Raw genomic sequence first — 20,533 nt, forward strand, 5'->3', positions numbered from 1 at the left:
TACAACGACTGGAAATCTGGACACTAGGAGAGTAGACCAGCTATCCTAATGGTAGCATGGACAAAGCAGTCTTAGGCTAAACTCTTTTGGCATGTGAAGGCAGCTGTTTTACCTCATATAACCCCTTGAATATCAAATGAAAGGACACCACACAGGTAGTTATGAAAATAAACAAGATATTTATTAACTAACTTACACCTCTGAACTCTTTATGAGATCAGAGGGCTAAGCACATGACAAGACTCTTAAGAAAAATACGATAAGTTGCACGAATTACAATGGTGCCCTAGGGGCACGACAAACCATATACTAAGTAAATGGTATAAGGAAATCGATAGAAGGAATGGAGCTGTCCAGAGGCTGTAGGATTGCTGGGACTACACTATCCTAACCTGTGGTAAGTAATGAGGCCCACGGAACGCGTGTGCAGAGTGTGAACTCACACGCGAGATGCGTAACAAAGTCAATGGACAGTACAAATTACGAAAAAGGTAAGTATTAGACAGTTCCGACTAGCTAGGACTACAACTGGAAATCTGGACACTAGGAGTCAATCTACCCTTGAGCACCGAAATGCTCTTGTTACCTCACCCACGGGCTGCGGGTGCATAGGTGTCAAAGTGTGTCTGGTTTCCGCGTTGAAGTCTATGGAGCCTGGAAGAAAAGAGGCTGCAGGCGGCCAGAAGGAAGATGTCCGGAGCGACCCACGGGTGGATCGAGGAAGATGAAGACCTGAAAGCAGAGGGGACAATGTTCAGTCACTAGCCAGTGACTGGAGTGGAACCAGGAAGGAACCAGATGCTGTCGTCGCGATCAGGTGAAGAGTGGACGCTTGACACTGCAGCCACGTGGACCAGGAGGTGTCTTAGACGACCAGGATGGAGGCACGAGCTGTCCCATGCAGGCTCTCGCTGTCTGCGGTGTTGGTTCCGGATTCGACGTCAACAGGCCTTGGCAAAGGCAACCCACGCGGTGAGTGGAAAAAGCGGCTGGTGCGGACCAGGAGGGTCCGGGCACTTATCTAGTATTATGGGTATCTTTCATAGATTCACATGCCTGAATCATTCCCCGTCGTCAGGGTGGGAGTCCCCGGTATATAAAGAAAGTAATGTCATAAAGACATATACATAACAATAGGCCAGAGGCCTCTCATTAGTAACATATCCATGTCCTTTTGTATAAAGGACTGAACTTTGGCCAAGAACCAATCAGATCTCACCACCCTCTAGAACCTTCCTGGAAGGAGCCCCATTCCCTCAGATTTTCTACCGCACGTCGTGCTAAGGGAGTCTCCTCTGAGCTCTGCTCAGTTTTCTTTATATTTCTGGATTTCTCTCCACAATTTTACTCAGAACTAATTCCTGTGAGGATTCTTCTGCTTTTGTCATGACTGATTCTCCAAAGAAAGGACTTTTCAGACCTTGTGCCTCTTGTAGCAAAAAGAGGCTTCATATGGATGACCGGCATGAGGACTGCCTGTACTGTTTATATCCTGACCATTCAGCAAAAGACTGTAAAATCTGCCGTACTTTTTCGGCCAAAACTCTCAAGGATAGAGAGGGCCGCCTGCTGATATGGCTCCAGAGACTTAAGGAAAAAGATCTACCAGTCTCTTCAGGTGAGAGTGAGTGTTCCATGGGGAGTGTACACTCTACTCCTAAAAGGCCTAGAACTTCATCTCCAGGACCATCTGTACAGCCCCCTCAAAAGAAGACGCCCAAGTCTTCAGAGGATCGTTCTAAGGCCACTGCTGTAAAGGTTTCTCTACAGGATCCTACCTTCAAGAAACCTTTGGTGACATCTTCAGCCCTGCCTGTTACAATGTCGACAGCCACTATCTCCACTACGGTGGGGTCCTCTATATCATTGACGTCGACTACTACAACATCCTCGACGTAGACGGGTAGGTCTGTGCCATCTATTAGTATTAAAGACCTCGTCAGCGCCACCGTCGGCGAGTACCTCGTCGTCGACTAAGCCTAAGCTGTCCTAGTCGACAATCATCGACACCGACGAAACAGTCTTCGACGGCAAGTTAATCGTCGATAAAGTCATCGACTATGCCAGCGCTGACGAAGTCGTCAACGGGCCCGTCGACACCAGCGTCGACTAAGCCGTCGATGACCACACCAACGACGACGAAGCCATCAACGACAGCGTCGACGAAGCCATCGACGACTAAGTCGATCACGAAGCAAACATCGTCGACTATCCTATTGACGACGTCGTCGATTAAGAAGACACCGTCGACGACTCAGTCTGTCGACTGTCGGCGATTCCCCGTCGACGACCATTCCGTCAACAACTGAATCACCTCCATTGAAGTGTATCTATTCACACTTTAGGATGACTGCGCGTACACTCACGCCAGAATTAACATTGCCGAGCAGGGTACAACAGTTTCCCCCGGCTAATATCCTGGACACTGAGGACTCAGATGAGGGCTCTGTTTCAGCAAGCGACAAGCCCATCTGAACTGCAAGTCAAACTTCACGAAAGTTCAGACTATGAGGAACAGGAGTAGGAATAGGATGTTGAGTACCAGGAAGAAATCCATCCTCCACCACCTCCGCAACAGCTTATGGTGTCTCCCTGCTTCTATTGTAACAGACCTGCAGTTTCTCATTGCAGATTATAAACAAAGATTCCCGTCCACTGCTCCGCCTCAGCCAGTGGTGACACAAACACCTGGGACACCTACAGTGGTCACACCGCCTTCTAAATCTCGACCGGCTCCTTTGATTCTCCATTCTGAGCCATCTCACTCACGCCCTCTACCTTCCTCTAATGAGGAGGAGGAAGAAGAAGAGTAAGAGCAGCAACGTGAGGAAGGCGAGCTTCAGGAGGACGAATATGATGAGTATATAATTTCAGGTCCCGCATCCCCTGTGCAGGCGCAGGCGGATTCTCCCCCGGAAGACATTGGGGGTTTCCACAACATCGTAGAGAGCGGTGATGCGCTTCAGCCTCAAAGTCACCAACACCTCAAGATTGTTTTCTTTACGATTTTAAAGACCCATACCAAAAGGCGGTACGATCTATTCCCATCATTGATCACGTCTGGGACCAAGGGGAAAAGATAATGCAGACCCCGGCATCACTGATGCCAGTGCTGCCCAGATTAGATAAAAAATATAAACCTCCGGACACTGCCCCAGCTTGCCTTATCGGCCATCCGAAGCCTGATTCGGTAATAACCCAAGCGGCACAACGCAAGTCAAAAAATCCTTCAGCTGTTTTGACTGCGCCGCCAGATAAGGAGGGCCGAAAGCTAGACAATATAGGAAAAAAGTTTTCGTCCATGTCCGCTTTACGAGTGCGTGCAGCAAACTCTTTGGCTCTACTGGGCATTATAACCGCCAAATGTGGGCAGACGTAGATCCGTACTTGGGTTCACTTCAAGAGGAGCAAAAAGAAAAAGTGAAGATTCTCCTCGAAGGCGAGCGCTCCGCCTCTGAGATGATTGATGTGGCATTGGATATCGCGTCCACAAGTTTCCGACAGCTGGCAGGAGCTGCAGTCCTGAGACGCCAAGGTTGGCATAAAGCAACGTCTTTTCGGCCTGAAGTTCAAGGCAAGGTGTTAGACATGCCTTATGACAGTAAACTTCTGTTTGGACAACACATCGATGACATGCTTCAAGGTATCAAAAAAGATACAGATACCGCAAGGGCTCTAGGTACTCTTCAATATAAAAACCCTTCCTTTCGTGGCTCCAGAGGGAGAGGTCAGTCCTTCAGAGGCAACAATCAAGGATACAAATCCTCTTTCAGCTCAAGCCAACAATATAAAACCCAGTACCAGCAGAGGCAACCGCAGAACCAGTCGTCCTACAACAAATCTTCCTTTCGCGGCCGGGGGGGGGGGAAGGACGACACAGGCAGAAGACAATGACCTTTCTCTGCCACAGGTCTCCAGTTTCTCTCCACCTTACAAAGTTGGCGGGAGAATTACATCCTTCCTTCACAATTGGCAACAAATTACGACAGATCAGTGGGTCCTCCAACTTGTTCAATTCGGACATTCTCTGGAGTTTGTGGAACATCCTCCTCAAACGCCTCCGATTCCAATGCAACACAAAAATCTGACACAACTACAATTGGAAATCTCCCTCATGCTCAGGAAAGGAGCGATAGAACAAGTTCCCCGAACTCAACAAAACAAAGGATTCTATTCCCGATTCTTTTTAATTCGGAAAAAGGTGAAAAAATGGAGACCTATATTGGACCTACGAAACCTCAACCAATACCTCAAAAAAGTCATTTCGCATGGTTTCCATCCAGGAGGTGCTACAACTCCTCAATGCAAACGATTTTATGGTGTCTCTCGGCCTTCAAGACGCTTATTTTCATATTCCGATCCACAAGAGATTTCTCAGGTTCAAGGTGGCGGGCAAGCACTACCAGTTTCGAGTTTTACCCTTTGGCCTAAAATCAGCCCCACGCATTTTCACCAAATGTCTGTCTCCAGTAGCGGCATACCTTCGCCAACAACATCACCAGGTATTCCCGTACTTAGACGACTGGCTAGTCAAAGCACCTACTCACGCAGGTGTGACCAAGTCCTCCGACGCCTGTCTGCAACTCTTCAATGCTCTGGGACTCACACTCAACGAAGAAAAATCTGTCCTTCAACCGTCCCAGTGTATCACGTTCCTCGGAGCTGTCCTAGATACTGTTCGAAGGAAGGCCTTCCCTTCGATAGGACAAGTGAAACTAAGGACCTTGGCCACCCGGATTCAGTCCAAAAAATCTATCACCGTGCGCCTCTACAAGTCCTTGCTAGGGATGATGTCCTCGAACATCCTCTTGATCCCACACTGCCGCCTTCATATGCGCCCACTTCAGGAGGCGCTATCTGCTCAGTGGACTCAATGCAAAGGATCCTTCAACGTCGTCCGGATCACTCCTGCCATAGTCCAGGCTCTGGATTGGTGGCTTCAGCCTCAAAATCTGCGAAGAGGCCTATCCTTCATACTTCCAACTTCGCCACACGTAATAACGACGGATGCGTCCCTGGAAGGATGGGGGGCGTTTCTTCAGGACCTCCAAATCAATGGGCAATGGTCCCTAGCAGAGAAGCAACTACACATAAATCTCCTCGAATTGAGAGCGGTATACCTGGCACTAAGAGTTTCTACCCAGGATCAGGAATTCCCCAGTGCTTGTGAGAACAGACAACACCACCACAATGCACTATCTAAACAAACAGGGGGGAACACGCTCTGTCGTTGTCTCGAATGTCAAGAAATTTGGACTTGGCTTGTACAACACATTTCCCTTCGGGCAGAATACGTCCCAGGGACGGAAAATGTCCTGGCGGACTCTCTCAGCAGGCAACGTTCCATGAGCCACGAGTGGGAGCTAGATCGTCATCTTCTCAGCTCAGTATTCGCCTGATGGGGCAAGCCACCTGTAGATCTGTTTGCGACTCGCCACAACGCAAAATGCCAACATTACGCAAGCTGGCATCCCCAACCAGGATCCCTGAGGAATGCATTTTCGATCAGTTGGTGCAACGTTTTTGCTTACGCAATTCCCCTGATTCCCAGGGTTCTTCGAAAACTGAAGGCGGAGCATTGCACCCTGATCCTAATTGCTCCAGCGTGGCCGAGCCAACATTGGTTCACGGAGCTTCACCTCCTATCACAGGAACCGCCAATCCAATTCAAACCTGGCCCGACTCTTCTGACAATGAACCAAGGTCAAGTCCAGCATCCGGATCCAGCATCTGTTTGTCGGCTTGGCTCCTGAGTTCAGAGAGTTTCAGAACCTAAACATTTCTCAAGAATGCAGGACCATCTTAGCCCAGGCTCGGGCAGAAAGCACAAACAAAACGTATTCTCTTAAATGGAAAAGATTCTGTGTATGGTGTAAAGCAAATAGGATACATCCTTTTACTTCCACTCCAGCACAAATCCTTCCTTACCTGCTCCATTTAGTGCATTCAGGGCTGGCGCATGCCTCCATTAAAGTTCACCTGGCTGCGATTTCTCGCTTCAGGCGTTCGACTGGCACTACTCTCTGGTCCGAGAGACTAGTTAAACAGTTTCTAAAAGGCCTTTTCAGGACTTCCTCCGGTGAGAGCTTTACCACCCACCTGGCAATTGAACATCGTCCTTGCTCAACTCATAGAACATCCATTTGCGCCAATACACAAAGCTGACATCAAATACCTGTCCTGGAAAACCGCGCTCTTGCTAGCGCTCACATCTGCAAGGCGGGTTGGTGAGCTACAAGCTTTCTCCATTCAGGATCCCTTCTTACAATTCAAACAGGACAGAGTTATTCTTCGAACCAATCCTAAATTCATCCCTAAGGTGCCATCTAGTTTTCACTTGAATGAGCCGGTAATTTTGCGGACTTTTTTTCCCAAATCCACTTTCTGCAGCAGAGAGGTCTCTCCACTCTTTAGACCTCAAGCGTTGTCTAAAATTCTACATTCATCGCACAGAACAGTTTCGGAAATCCAACCAACTGTTTGTTGCTTTCAGTAGGCCTAGAAAGGGCCTTCCTCTGACAAAACAGAGCATTTCCCGTTGGATCTCGGCAGCAATAACTTTCTGCCATCAACAGGCAAATCATCCTCTGCGTTCAAGAGTAAGAGCTCATTCTACCAGAGCTGTCTCTACTTCCATGGCACTTTTTGCAGGAGTGCCTATTCTTGACATATGCAGAGCAGCGACGTGGAAGACACCACATACGTTCACCAAGCACTACTGCTTGGATTCTGAACTCATGAAAGATGCAGCTGTGGGTCAAGCAGTACTTGTCATCTATTTCACTAGAGGTGAGCCTTCTCTTTCATCCCACCTTCCTACTGCATTCTTGCACATTTCTTTATTTAATTGTTTTGAGGTACGTGTTCTATTTCACAAATGGTATTATTATATCGTGTGACTTTACATGTTGTACCTTACGAAATGTGCTGGATATTGCTCGTTACTCTGATTCAGGCATGTGAATCTATGAAAGATACCCATAATACTGGATAAGAAATGCGTTACTTACCTGTAACTGCAGTTATCCAGTATTGGTATCTTTCATAGATTCACATGCAACCCACCCACCTCCCCTGGAAGGGCTCACCTTAGTTCTCTCAGTAGGTACTGTTTAGCACTGTGCTTACGAAAATCTGAGGGACTGGGTCTCCTTCCAGGAAGGTTCTAGAGGGTGGCGAGATCTGATTGGCTCTTGGCCAAAGTTCAGTCCTTTTTACAAAAGGACATGGTTATGTTACTAATGAGAGGCCTATGGCCTATTGTTATGTATATGTCTTTATGACATTACTTTCTTTATATACCTGGGACTCCCACCCCGACGATGGGGAATGATTCAGGCATGTGAATCTATGAAAGATACCAATACTGGATAACTGCAGTTACAGGTAAGTAACGCATTTCTTCTCCTTTGCTGGGAAGCAGGGGCCAGTCTGGAGCAACCAGACCAGCGGCTGGATTTCAAGGATCGTCGTCTAGGAGGCCACTAGCCAGCCGGCAAGTGACCAGACAACGCGTCGAGCAGCAATCAAGCAAAAGGGCCCCACGCAGATTTTGTGTATGGTGGAGGGCTGATCTGTGTAGGAGCTGCTCAGGGCTAGGGCTTCTCAATCCCCAAAGCACTTCGTCGAGGATGCCTCTGAAGTTGTGCTGGAAGCGAAGTGTAGTTTCTCCAACATGGCTGGTCCCTTGTGTCTCGTCGCACCCACGGATCTCAGCTGTGCTGCAGATGTAGGTAGAGGTCGGAGAGGTCTGGAAGGCCCGGTCTCGTCGGGCTCTGAAGTCTGGATCCACTCGGGAAGACGACAAAGTGAACTGCTAGGACGCTTGATGGTGCCTGCTGGTGCAGGGTGGTCACTCCTTGGCCACAAGGGAGATTTCTTCAGTCTTCTGCGGAGCAGAATGTCGAATTCAGAGTTTCTTCTTGTAGAGTTTCAAATCAGGATTAATCTAAACTGGAATGGGACCAGCTCCTACCTTTATTTTCCTAAAGGGGGCTGTACTATGACTAGGTCCCTCCTATGGGTGGGACCGGGAAGGGGGGTGGCAGGAGTATTCCTTATAATATGGATTAAAAGTCCAGAGTATCTGGTGGAAAATGACTACAGTTATGAATCTGGTGGAGGATGACCTTTCTGAAAAAAATAAGTCAAGTTAGCTATGCTTTTCTCTCAGAGGAATTTGCCTTAATCTATAGAGTGTCCTGTTTCTGTTTTTCAATAAGTTTTTTTTTTCTTACTAGCCTCTACCAAAATCTGCTAAAAAGACGCCGCCTTCCAAAGGTAGTAGAAAGGAGCGAAGCAGCTCTGGATCTTCAAAGAAGAAGCAACCCAAAGACAAAAAATCCAATGTCATTCTTTCAGATGAGTCTAGCAGTGAGGAAGATAAAAAAAAGGACACATCAGACGAAGAAAAGGAAAGTGAGGAAGAGGTAAAACCATGTATTCAATATAGTTGCCTTAATGTGGAATTTCAGTGCTATTCCTTGATATAATGGTGTTTTACTCTATGGCCCTCTTTTAACTCCTCAACTTATTGAGTATGTGTACTACATCTCGAGTAAATTGTCAGCTCTGATTTGATTCCCATTGTGTTTTGGAAATAGTCTGCTCAGACTCGTACTCGTTTTGACATAGATGCTAACTGGTTGAAGGCAGATGGTTGATTGCTGTGGGGTTTAGGCATTTATGTAGTCTGCCCACGTTTGCCAGGGAGGACTACTGACCACCTGCTCAGTCACTGTACTTTGCTCTTGGCATTGAAGACCCTTGCATGGCTTTGTGATACTGTGCCACTTTACCCTTGAATGTTTTCCCTTTGTGATTGATTGATTAGCTTAATTCGATTTCAGTATAAAAATCATAAAAGCAACAGTACATAAATATACACCAATACATCAATACATTTCATTTCATAAAAATTAACGTCTGTTAAGAGAAGATTAAATCAATAGAATAAATCAGCTAATCCATGAGCAGCAGCAGGAAGAGTGAACAGATTAATTAAAAGCGGGGGTGAGGTGGCCACTCAGCACAAGACCACTTCTTGCCGTCCGGAAATTGCTCTGTATTGCTTGGCGTTGCGACGGGACATATAATGTTCTAGGGTAGAATTCACTTAGACTCCAAATAGATATAGGTCCATCACCTATTTGTGGCTGCCAAGATTGGAGGTATGGGATGACATATTTATTACTAAATTTTACAAGTACCAAATCACCCACAATATAGCCAGCCAGCCCTTCTAACGCTTAGTATAGTGCTATCTATATTGGGGGGCAAAGGTCTATTTTTGGTTAGGTCCTTAGGTCCTGCTGTCTTTCGTGTTTCCCCTTTGGGAGTTCTGGTATTCCTGAGAGGACACACACGATAGGAGCTGCCTCTGGTGGCTAATGTAGATGGTTAGTTTTGTGTGGTATAGTGTCATAACTAGCCGCTGCTCTTTTTTGAGATGACGTGTTTTTATTCTGCCCAGCCCTAGGGTAAGAACTCTGTGATGTTGTGGCGGCCTTCGAGATATTACGGGTGGTCTTGCTTTGTATAATGGAATTAGGCGTTTCTATGGGGGATGAACGCTGTAATTGTACGGATCCTCCCATAGTTTTTGTAAGTAGCGAGTTAGCCTTTATTGCTTCCTCGACACCCGTGAGCCTGTCCCCTAAGCTAGTCATTTTGTCGATCAACAGGGATATAATTGACTTCATCATATTTTCGAGCGCGGACAGTAAAGAAGCCTGTATAGATTCTTTCGGTGTAGCAGTGCTAGGAGTATTGGATAATGGTGGATTTGGGTTTAATTTTTGTTGCTTGGTCTGACTGCCCGTTTGTTTAACCTCAACTCTCTTCCTTTTGGCAGAGAGCACCTGGGTGGAGACTGCGGGTAAAGAATGTGCTATTGGTCGTATTGTGAGGGGCCTAACCTGTAGAATTTGAGTTAGTTGGGAAGAACTGGACCCAGGACTAGTCGTAACAATAGGGGAGGTTGGAGCGGTAGTTTGCACATTATCTAATTCCACGGGGGCGTACGAGGATTTACACATTTGATTTAGTTCTTCCAGTAATCAGCAGTCTGTGGAGGAGAACCCATACTGAGAGAACTGTCCATGGCTGGGGATCGTTCTGTTCTCTGTAATTCACTAGCAATGGGCAATATTGCACTCTTGATGTAATAGTCCATTGTTCCCCTAAGCAAGTCACCCTGGGAGGAAAGTTTTCTAATGCCCCCCTTACAAGACCTAGCGTGACAGCTTATAACAGTAAAAACTAAGTCGGGATCGGCTACCGAACTATAGTGACCCTTAGGAAGGACATGTAGAATGAACCGGAAATAGTCAGTGGGTATCGGTACCTTTAGTCCAGTGTTCTTCAGTTCTTGGTTCAAAACCAAGGGGGGGTGCCCCGACCCGGCCTCCTCTGGCCTTTGATGGTCCCGCCCTTGTCCCGGGCTTCTCCCGGGCGCGTCCCCGCGCTGCGGACCCGTAGCTCTGTAATAACGGATCGGTGAGAGAATGGGCGGTCTCGTGCACAGGTGTGGCATGCACGGACTCCTGGGAGTTGGAGTCCCGTGCTCACGTGCGCCTGACCCGCAGCCACCAGCAGACAGCAGTTTGCACTATCTAGTGCGTGCTCCCGATGGCCCAATGTGCTCCCGGTGTCAGCAGCCCCCTGGGACTTCAAAAAGATGCTCCGGTGATATTTCAATCGTGAGCTTAACAGTCCTGCAAGACCATTAGAGGTGCTTCCTTTGTTTACAGTCTGACATCTGATCAGGATTCTGATGGTTAACGACTTTGCTTTTTGAATGACTACTGTCCTCGCAACCTAGGTTATGTGATGACTGATGGTGGTGGCTGGCAGCCTCCTTAATGTTGAGCCCACAGGCCTTTGTAACCATTTCCCCCGTAAGGAGACTGACCATTAACTTGTGCTGTCCATTTTGTACTTATTAGGCTGGGAGTATGCTATCCTGCACAGACCACCACCTCATTCTGAAACTGGTCTGTTGTGGTCTGTGAAGAGGGAGGAAATAGAGCCATTGTGCTCCATTTAGCTAAAGCAACCAATCTGATAGACTACTAGCCGCAGATCCCTTAACGTAGAATTATTCCAGGCGTCCGATTGGATCCAGAATTTTTTTGCCACAGCATCCCTGCGCAACGGTGGGACAGCATCACGCAACTGCGTACGTGTAGTCAGCCAGGTCACATAACTTCCACCCCAGCGCGCCTAAGTCAGTCTTTTCCTTTTCCGCCAGCGACGCGGATCCGGATCGTGCTCCGGGCCTGTTCAGCCCTTTCCCTTTTGCTAGTGCGTGTTTCTGGGAACAGTGTGTGAATGTCTTCGGGCTTTAAGACGTGCTTGTCTTGTGCGTGCCAGATGACTGCAACGGATCCTCGCCCGATCTGCATGTGGTGTTTGGGGGACCACCACAACCCCACTGATTGTGAGACGTGGCAGGAGATGTAACCGAAGTCCCGGCGGAAGCTCGCATGTTCAGGTCGGCGTTGTCACCTCAGTTTTTGAAACCGCTGTCTGTCTTCATCGTGTCGCAGTTTGTCTCTAGGGCCGGTTGGGGGCGTGGGCTCTCCGCGGGTGGTACAGCCCTGCATGTCGTCCCCCCCCCCCTATCCGCAGTTTCCCATTGTGGGGGCGATTAGAGCCCAGATGGAGACACATGCAGCTGCTTTGCAGGCCTCGCTGGCTTCTATTCCTTCCCCTCCTGGGTCGTCAGCGCATCCCTTGCAGTGTGCGGGGCCCTCAGCGGCGGCTCCGGCGCTGACTGGTTCAGATCCAGGTTCAGAGGATGTGGTGCTGTTAAGATGTGGCCCTTCAGGGGTCCCTCCTTTGGACCACAGTGCCTCTGCTTGGCTGCAGGAGTCCGTGTGGTGTCGTGGGAGGTCGCTGGGGCTGGGAACGCATCCCCGAGCCCCTCTCTGCCCTCTGGACAGGCGACAATCTTGTCCAAGGCAGAGGTGACGCCACTTTGGCGGCTGCTGGTGGTACCGCGGGGGTTGGCGGAAGGCCCCTCGTCCAGTCACGGTTCGAGGCTGGCGGGGTACTACTTGTCCCTCCCCGATTCCTTCTTCTCCTTCCACACAGGCGGCTGCCTCCTCTGAGGTCAGGTCTGTGCATTTCCGGTGCCGCTCCTTCGCTGCTCCGGTTCAGCCCTGGTCTCCTGCGCAGTGGCGGAGGCCCCCCAGCGTCTCCCCTGGCACCGGATGACTATGTCCTACCTCAGATTGCGGACTCTAAGGCGCCAGACTGACGCCGGATCGCTGACTCTTCTTCGGACACCTTCTCCAGAGGTTCGGCGCTTGCTGGTTTCATCCTCACCGGAGACAGGCCGCCGCGTCGTGGCTTTTTCCCTGACATTGTCGAAGGACGGCTCCTTGCAGTCTCCATGGCCATGGTCTTCGCCGGAGGAACTGCAGATCCCCCCCCCCACTCTCCCTACTTTCCGGACCTGGCCCTCCCTTCCTCCGGTTTGCTTGGGGGATGGCCACCTTAGCTTGCAGCAGTCTCTTACTGAGGAGCTGCTTTTCCCTCCGCAGGGCCCTTCGGAGGCAGGTGCAGCTTTCACTCGTGCTGTTTGCACGGCTGTGGTAATTTTGCGCAAGGGTGATCCAGCTGCCCATTTCCCCGCGGATCATCTTCTGGAGGTTCTCCAGGAGGGCTCTGGTGATAGTGAGCTGCTGCTTCCCTTCAAGGGTTCGCTCCATTCTGCTCTTGGGGTCTTGGTGCTGCGTGATCCGGTGTGTCTTTCCCTCTACAAGAGGCTCCCTTTTGCAGAATGCATTTCCCTCTCTGCCGCCGCTGTCTTCCCCCATCACAGGAGGCCAGCTGGCTGGACACTTGGGGGCGCAATAGGTTCGTCTCAACCAATGCGGATCTGCGGGCCCTTAACACGCTGTTTTTGCTAGGGCCACTCTTGCTTATGTGACTCGGCGGAGGCCTTATGTCTGCTGCTTCTCAGGAGGGTGCCTGGGTTGATTTGAGGCACCATTTGTTGGATGGCCGTGAGCTGGCGACGTTTATTCTTCGCTCCGCTCTGTACATCTCGGAGGTGCTAGGTCGTGCCATGGCTTCTTCAGTTGCCCTTCGTCGACACGCCTGGCTTCGGGGCAGTGTTGACTCTTCCTCCTCAGATGCCACTCCTCCTAATTTACAAGTTAAAACATTTATAGAGCGCAACGTTCACCGTACGGTTTCTTGGCGCTGGTGAAGGGTCCGACAACTGAGGCAGGGTAAACCTGTCGTAGGGCAAGAAGGGGCCAGTTACACGGAGAAGGCCTGTTTGAAAAGGAACGTTTTTAGGTCTTTGCGGAAAGAAACATAATGAGTGGCGGAACGAAGGTGGTCGGGGAGGGAGTTCCAAAAGGTAGGGGCCAAGGTAGAGAAATTGGTTCCACCCCACTTTTTACGCTTGAAACGTGGGATTTGAAGGAGAGACTTGGAAGAGGAACAAAGCTCTCTGGTGGGGACGTATTCATTTATCAGCGAGGAAATGAAGGCGGAGGCAGTGCCTTGGCGGGCCTGGAAGACCATGCAACCGGTTTTAAAGAGGGAGCGTTCCTTAACAGGAAGCCAGTGGAGCTCCCTGAGGAGGGGTGTGGAGTGGTGGTAACGTGGGAGACCATAGACCAACCGGGCCGCCTGGTTCTGGACCATCTGAAGCCTCCGCAGGCTGTATGCCGGGATGCCGTTGTATAGGGCGTTGGCATAGTCCAGCCGCGATATCACCAGTGCAGCCATGATTCGCTTGAGTGCCTGGGGGGAGAAAAAGCGGGAGACGGTGCAGATCGTTCGGAGGGTGAGGAAGCAGGAGGAGACTACAGAACTGATTTGTGAGTGGAGGGTGAGTTGGTTGTTCATTTTGACACCCAGTGTTTTGACCGTGGTTGAAGGAGTGGGGGCGGGACCAAGAGAGGAGGGCCAGAAGAGAGTTCCAGGGACTGGAAGAACCACCGGTGAGAACCAACTCTGTTTTATCCGGGTTCAATTTGAGATGGTTGTGGTTCATCCAGTCCCTGATGAAGATCATAGTGGACTGGAAATTGGAGACAGAGAGGGGAGAAGAGGATAGGTCAAAGATGAGCTGGAGGTCATCCGCATAATTGTACACGGTGACCTCCAGCTGCTGAAGTGCGAAGATGAGAGGAAAGATATAAAGGTTGAACAGTAAGGGGGAGAGAGGAGCCCTGGGGAACACCACAAGTGACGGGAAGTGAGGTGGTCGTGAAATCTCCTAGCCGAACCGCCTGGGAGCGGTCCCTCAGGAAGGAGGAAAGCCAGACCAGGGCTGATCCCTCGATTCCGGCCGCCTTGACACGGGACAGTAAGATGGTGTGGTCCACCATGTCAAATGCGGCGGAGAGATCGAGGAGCACCAGCGCCTGGTATTTGTTGTGATCCATACCCTTCCTGAGGTTGTCTAGGACTGATACCACAACTGATTTGGTCGAATGCCTGGGGCGGAAGCCGGCCTGGCGGGAAGCCAGACCCCCATTAGCCTCTACGTGGGCGCTGAGTACCGCGGTGACATGGCGCTCCAGTACCTTGCCCAAATAGGGCAGCCGGGAAATGGGGCGATAGTTGGCTGAGATGGACGGGTCAGCGCCAGGCTTCTTTAAAATGGGCACTATGGTAGCTGATTTAAGCGCAGGGGTCACTACTCCCTGCGTTAGGGAGCTATTGAGGAAAGTAATGGGGGGTTCGGGACAAAAGGAGTAGATTTGCTGCAGGATTCGTGCCGGACAGATGTCTGCCGGAGAACCTGATTTTACTTTGGGGAGTATCTCCAGGAATACTTCCTCAGTAAGGGGGGGAATGGAGGTAAGGTGGCATTGAACAGTGGGAGGGGGAAGGATCGACAAAGGCAGACGAGGGAAGGGGGATGTTGGCCTTAATGGTTGCGATCTTATCCAAAAAGTAGGTGTTTAGTTGGTCGCATAGAGGTTGGGATGGGGGGATTTGGGGTGAGGCTCTGTCGGAGAAGGCTAGGCCATTCACTATACCAAAGATCTCCCTGGGTTTATTTTCGGCAGACGTTATTTTAGTTGAAAAATAGGTGGTTTTGGCGGCGAGGATGGCTGTTTTATATTCGGCAAGTGATGTGAGATAAGGGGTTTTTAGTGAAGGGCAGTAATTTTTTCTCCAGTGCCTCTCTGCCTGACGAACGGTCAGTTTTAGCTCTTTTAGGTGGTCATTGAACCACCTGTTGAAGTCCTTGGGTCGTCGGATGGAAATGCGACGAAGAGGAGCCACTGAGTCACAACCTCCAGTCAGCCAGACATTGATAGCCTTGGCTTGAGCGTCGGATGAAAGACCAGAGAGGGTCGGGATGGAGTTCCGAAGCAGGGAGGTCAAGGAGGGAAAATCAACTCTGTTCCAATTCCGCGCCCAGGTGTTTTTGGCGTGTGGGACTTTGGATACCGGGTTGAGAGAAATGGAGAAAGAGATAAGGGCATGGTCGGACCAGGGACAGGGGGATACAGTCACCGGGGAGACTGGAAGGTTGAGGGACCAAACCTGGTCGAGTATGTGACCATGAAAATGAGTGGGGACAGAAATGTGCGGAACGAAGTTCAGAGAGAAGAGATTCTGTGAATTCTTTCGAAGCAGTACACTCAGAGGGGTCCGAGGGCCAGTAGTTAAAATCGCCTAGCACCACGACTGAGGCGTAGTTGACCACCAGGGTGGCCAGTAGGTCTTGAAATGCCGGTAAGAACAGGGACGAAGGCTGGGGTGGGCGATACATAAGAAGGCATGTGATAGGGGGGGGGGAAGAAGGAGAGGGAGCGGGCTACAAGGAATTCAGTGGGGGGGATGGGGGGGAAGGGTTTGAAAGTTCAATTCAGACCGGGCGATTAATGCCACACCACCGCCTACCCTGCCCGCCGGGCGATCAGCGCGTAAGGCAACGTAGGAAGGGGGGAGGGTAGCCAAGAGAACGGGGAGGGAAGAATCACAGAACCAGGTTTCGGTCAAGAGCAGTAAGTCGGGCTCCTCTGCTGCCACTCCTCCTCCTCCTCCTCTGCTGCCACTCCTCCTCCTCCTCCTCTGCTGCCACTCCTCCTCCTCCTTAGCTGCCACTCCTCCTCCTCCTTTGCTGCCACTCCTCCTCCTCCTCCTCTGCTGCCACTCCTCCTCCTCCTCCTCTGCCACTCCTCCTCCTCTGCCACTCCTCCTCCTCCTCCTCCTCTGCCACTCCTCCTCCTCCTCTGCCACTCCTCCTCCTCCTCCTCTGCCACTCCTCCTCCTCTGCCACTCCTCCTCCTTCTCCTCTGCTGCCACTCCTCCTCCTCTGCTGCCACTCCTCCTCCTCTGCTGCCACTCCTCCTCCTCTGCTGCCACTCCTCCTCCTCTGCTGCCACTCCTCCTCCTCTGCTGCCACTCCTCCTCCTCTGCTGCCACTCCTCCTCCTCTGCTGCCACTCCTCCTCCTCTGCTGCCACTCCTCCTCCTCTGCTGCCACTCCTCCTCCTCTGCTGCCACTCCTCCTCCTCCTCTGCTGCCACTCCTCCTCCTCCTCTGCTGCCACTCCTCCTCCTCCTCTGCTGCCACTCCTCCTCCTCCTCTGCTGCCACTCCTCCTCCTCCTCTGCTGCCACTCCTCCTCCTCTGCTGCCACTCCTCCTCCTCTGCTGCCACTCCTCCTCCTCTGCTGCCACTCCTCCTCCTCTGCTGCCACTCCTCCTCCTCTGCCACTCCTCCTCCTCCTCCTCCGCTGCCACTCCTCCTCCTCCTCCTCCGCTGCCACTCCTCCTCCTCCTCCTCCGCTGCCACTCCTCCTCCTCCTCCGCTGCCACTCCTCCTCCTCCTCCTCCGCTGCCACTCCTCCTCCTCCTCCTCCGCTGCCACTCCTCCTCCTCCTCCGCTGCCACTCCTCCTCCTCCTCCGCTGCCACTCCTCCTCCTCCTCCTCCGCTGCCACTCCTCCTCCTCCTCCGCTGCCACTCCTCCTCCTCCGCTGCCACTCCTCCTCCTCCGCTGCCACTCCTCCTCCTCCTCCTCCGCTGCCACTCCTCCTCCTCCTCCTCCGCTGCCACTCCTCCTCCTCCTCCTCCGCTGCCACTCCTCCTCCTCCTCCTCCGCTGCCACTCCTCCTCCTCCTCCTCCGCTGCCACTCCTCCTCCTCCTCCTCCGCCGCCACTCCTCCTCCTCCTCCTCCGCCGCCACTCCTCCTCCTCCTCCGCTGCCACTCCTCCTCCTCCTCCGCTGCCACTCCTCCTCCTCCTCCGCTGCCACTCCTCCTCCTCCTCCGCTGCCACTCCTCCTCCTCCTCCGCTGCCACTCCTCCTCCTCCTCCGCTGCCACTCCTCCTCCTCCTCCGCTGCCACTCCTCCTCCTCCTCCGCTGCCACTCCTCCTCCTCCTCCGCTGCCACTCCTCCTCCTCCTCCGCTGCCACTCCTCCTCCTCCTCCGCTGCCACTCCTCCTCCTCCTCCGCTGCCACTCCTCCTCCTCCTCCGCTGCCACTCCTCCTCCTCCTCCGCTGCCACTCCTCCTCCTCCTCCGCTGCCACTCCTCCTCCTCCTCCGCTGCCACTCCTCCTCCTCCTCCGCTGCCACTCCTCCTCCTCCTCCGCTGCCACTCCTCCTCCTCCTCCGCTGCCACTCCTCCTCCTCCTCCGCTGCCACTCCTCCTCCTCCTCCGCTGCCACTCCTCCTCCTCCGCTGCCACTCCTCCTCCTCCTCCGCTGCCACTCCTCCTCCTCCGCTGCCACTCCTCCTCCTCCGCTGCCACTCCTCCTCCTCCGCTGCCACTCCTCCTCCTCCGCTGCCACTCCTCCTCCTCCGCTGCCACTCCTCCTCCTCCGCTGCCACTCCTCCTCCTCCGCTGCCACTCCTCCTCCTCCGCTGCCACTCCTCCTCCGCTGCCACTCCTCCTCCGCTGCCACTCCTCCTCCGCTGCCACTCCTCCTCCGCTGCCACTCCTCCTCCGCTGCCACGCCTCCTCCGCTGCCACGCCTCCTCCGCTGCCACGCCTCCTCCGCTGCCACGCCTCCTCCGCTGCCACGCCTCCTCCGCTGCCACGCCTCCTCCGCTGCCACGCCTCCTCCGCTGCCACGCCTCCTCCTCTGCCACGCCTCCTCCTCTGCCACGCCTCCTCCTCTGCCACTCCTCCTCCTTCTCCTCTGCTGCCACTCCTCCTCCTCTGCCACTCCTCCTCCTCTGCCACTCCTCCTCCTCCTCCTCTGCCACTCCTCCTCCTCCTCCGCTGCCGCCACTCCCCATACTCCTCCTCCTGGAGTCTTCCTTGTTCAGACTGTGGTTCTGTTGGCTGCTGGCCACCCCTTCTTGACTGTTTTTGCTTTGGGTTTTCTACACCCTGCTGGGTTTTTCCTCTTAGGCTGCTTGACAAGCCTTCTTCCGTAGGTCTTTTCTGTTGTCCTCTGCTGCTGAAGTTTTTTCCTGAGAGGCTCCCATGTCTTGGGACGTGACATGCCGTATGTGGGTAGTGTAGCTGTTATATAGCCCTGTCGTGCTCGGGATCTGTGGTCGCCTTCGGGCCTCTGCTCTCCGTGGTATTACGGTATGTTTCAGATGCAATCTTCTTGCTAATGGCTTGAGTTGCGCCCCAGGGTGTCCTTCTCTGGAGTCGCTGCGCTGTTTGCCTGATCTGGCCTGCGGTCTACGGCCTGGCGCCATGGCTCTATCTGGTTCCACTTCCTTTGGCCGTGTGGGCGAACTCCTCCCTGGGGCGTGTCTGGACCCTTCGCCTTCCTGCTATGTCTTCGGCTGGCCCTGAGTGCATGGTGTTCTCTGCGTCTGGCTGTGCTTGCTGGTGCCGAACTGCTGTTTTTTGGTGCCATTGTGCCTTCTTGGGGCTTTAGTGGGACAGTCATCCTTGCCTTGTCGGCTTCTTATAGTGGGCCCTTCACTCGGTTCTACCTCTCCTCCCTGTGGGATGAGATGGTCCCTGAGTTCTTGTCCCTTTTTCGGGTGCAATCTGTCCCTGCGAAGCGTTGGACGGTTCTTCCTGGGTGACCTTGAGCTACCCTTTCGGCTTTTGTCTGCTTATTGCTAATGGGGCCGTTCTGTCTGGTCTTTACCTTCTGGCTGTGATAGGCTAGGCTGCCCTCTTCACTGGGTGTGTTCCTGGTGCAGGGGGGGGGGGGGGGGGGCTTGCCTTTGCTCTGCCTCTTCTCTAGGTTACCCTTCTGCTTCGGTGCTCCTCTTCCTTGCCTTGGTCATGGTTGTGAGAAGTTGGCCTGATACAAAGTGCTCACTAGAATAGTGAACATTATATATCAGTTCAAACAACCCTTATTGATTGGTTGTAAGTCAACCTTACAGACCAGCTATCCTAGTAGCATGGATACGAGCAGTCTTCGGGCTAAACTCTAGAGGGCGTGTTAAGCCAGCTGTTATACCATTACATATACCCCTTGAACACCAAGTGAAAGGACACCACACAAGTGTTATGAAAATAAACAGTGTATTTATTTAGATTACAACAGCCCTGTACTCTTTGAGGACAGGGTACTAAGCACACAACAAAACTCTTACGAAAATACTTCAAGTTGCACAATTTACACAAATGCCCGAGGGGCACGAAAAACCATATACTATGAAAGTGGAATGCGAAATTACTAGCAGGTAAGTACTGGACTAATAGGCTTTGGAATCGCTAGGACTACGTTACTGAACCTTCAGATTACTAGTAGGAGGCCTAGGGGACTCGGGTGCAGAGTGTGCACTCTCACGCGGGATGCGGGACAAAGTCTATGGAGGCTAGTAAAAGCAAAAGTTGGTGTTCTCGGGCGATCCCGACTAGTTAGAGCTGAAACGAAAAAGGATCTGGACCCTTGGATAGTGAGGCTATGCTGGGGCACCGAAATGCCGAAGTTACCTAGCCCAGGGGCTGCGGATTCATAGGTCTGGAAAGACGTCGGGAATCCTCGTTGCAGTCTATGGAGCCTGAAGAAAGAAGTTGCTGGCAGGCGGCCAGTGTTGAAGTTCGAAGTGATCCAAGCCTGGATCGAAGATGGATGACACCTGAAAGCAGAGGGGACCAAGTTCTTAATCACTAGCCAGTGATCAGATGGGCACCAGGATGGCACCGGATGGTAGTCACCTCGACCAGGTGAGTGGGCGATGCCGGGCTCTGCAGTCTCACGGACCAGGAGGCGTTGTCGGCGACCAGGATGGAGGTGCGAGCTGTCCCACGATGGTTGATGCTGTCGACGTCGCTGGACCCAGGATTGGGGCAACAAGTCTTGGCAAATTCAAGCCCACGCGGTGGACCTTTAATGGCGCCTGGAGTGGACCAGGAGGGTCCGGGGTGCTCCTCTTTTGGAAGGGAGCAAGGGCCAGTCTGGAGCAACCAGACCAGCAGTGTTGTCGTCGTTGATCGTCGTCGGGAAGGCCACAAGCCAGCGGGCTAGTAGCCAGACAACGCGGTGAGCAGCCAAAAAGCAGAAGGGCCCCACGCAGATCTCGTGGATGCTGGGGGGCTGGTCTTCGGTGCTGGAGCTGCTCAGGGTCGGGGCTTCTCGGACCCCAAAGCACTCACCAGAGGATCCCTCAGCGGTTTTG

At 52.4% G+C, this 20,533-nt stretch overlaps 1 protein-coding gene across 2 annotated transcripts in view; it reads left to right on the forward strand.

Annotated features, from left to right (window-relative positions):
• DEK (DEK proto-oncogene) overlaps nt 1-20,533 on the forward strand; it is a 361,945-nt gene that overhangs the window by 181,611 nt on the left and 159,801 nt on the right. For both annotated transcript variants that reach the window (XM_086965102.1, XM_086965103.1), the window contains exon 7: nt 8,241-8,429. In XM_086965102.1, coding sequence (XP_086821228.1) covers nt 8,241-8,429 — 189 coding nt within the window. The remainder of the gene's footprint in view (nt 1-8,240; nt 8,430-20,533) is intronic.

The sequence above is a fragment of the Lissotriton vulgaris genome, chromosome 4_1 (genome assembly GCF_964263255.1).
Source record: "Lissotriton vulgaris chromosome 4_1, aLisVul1.2, whole genome shotgun sequence".
Lineage (NCBI taxonomy): Eukaryota > Metazoa > Chordata > Amphibia > Caudata > Salamandridae > Lissotriton > Lissotriton vulgaris.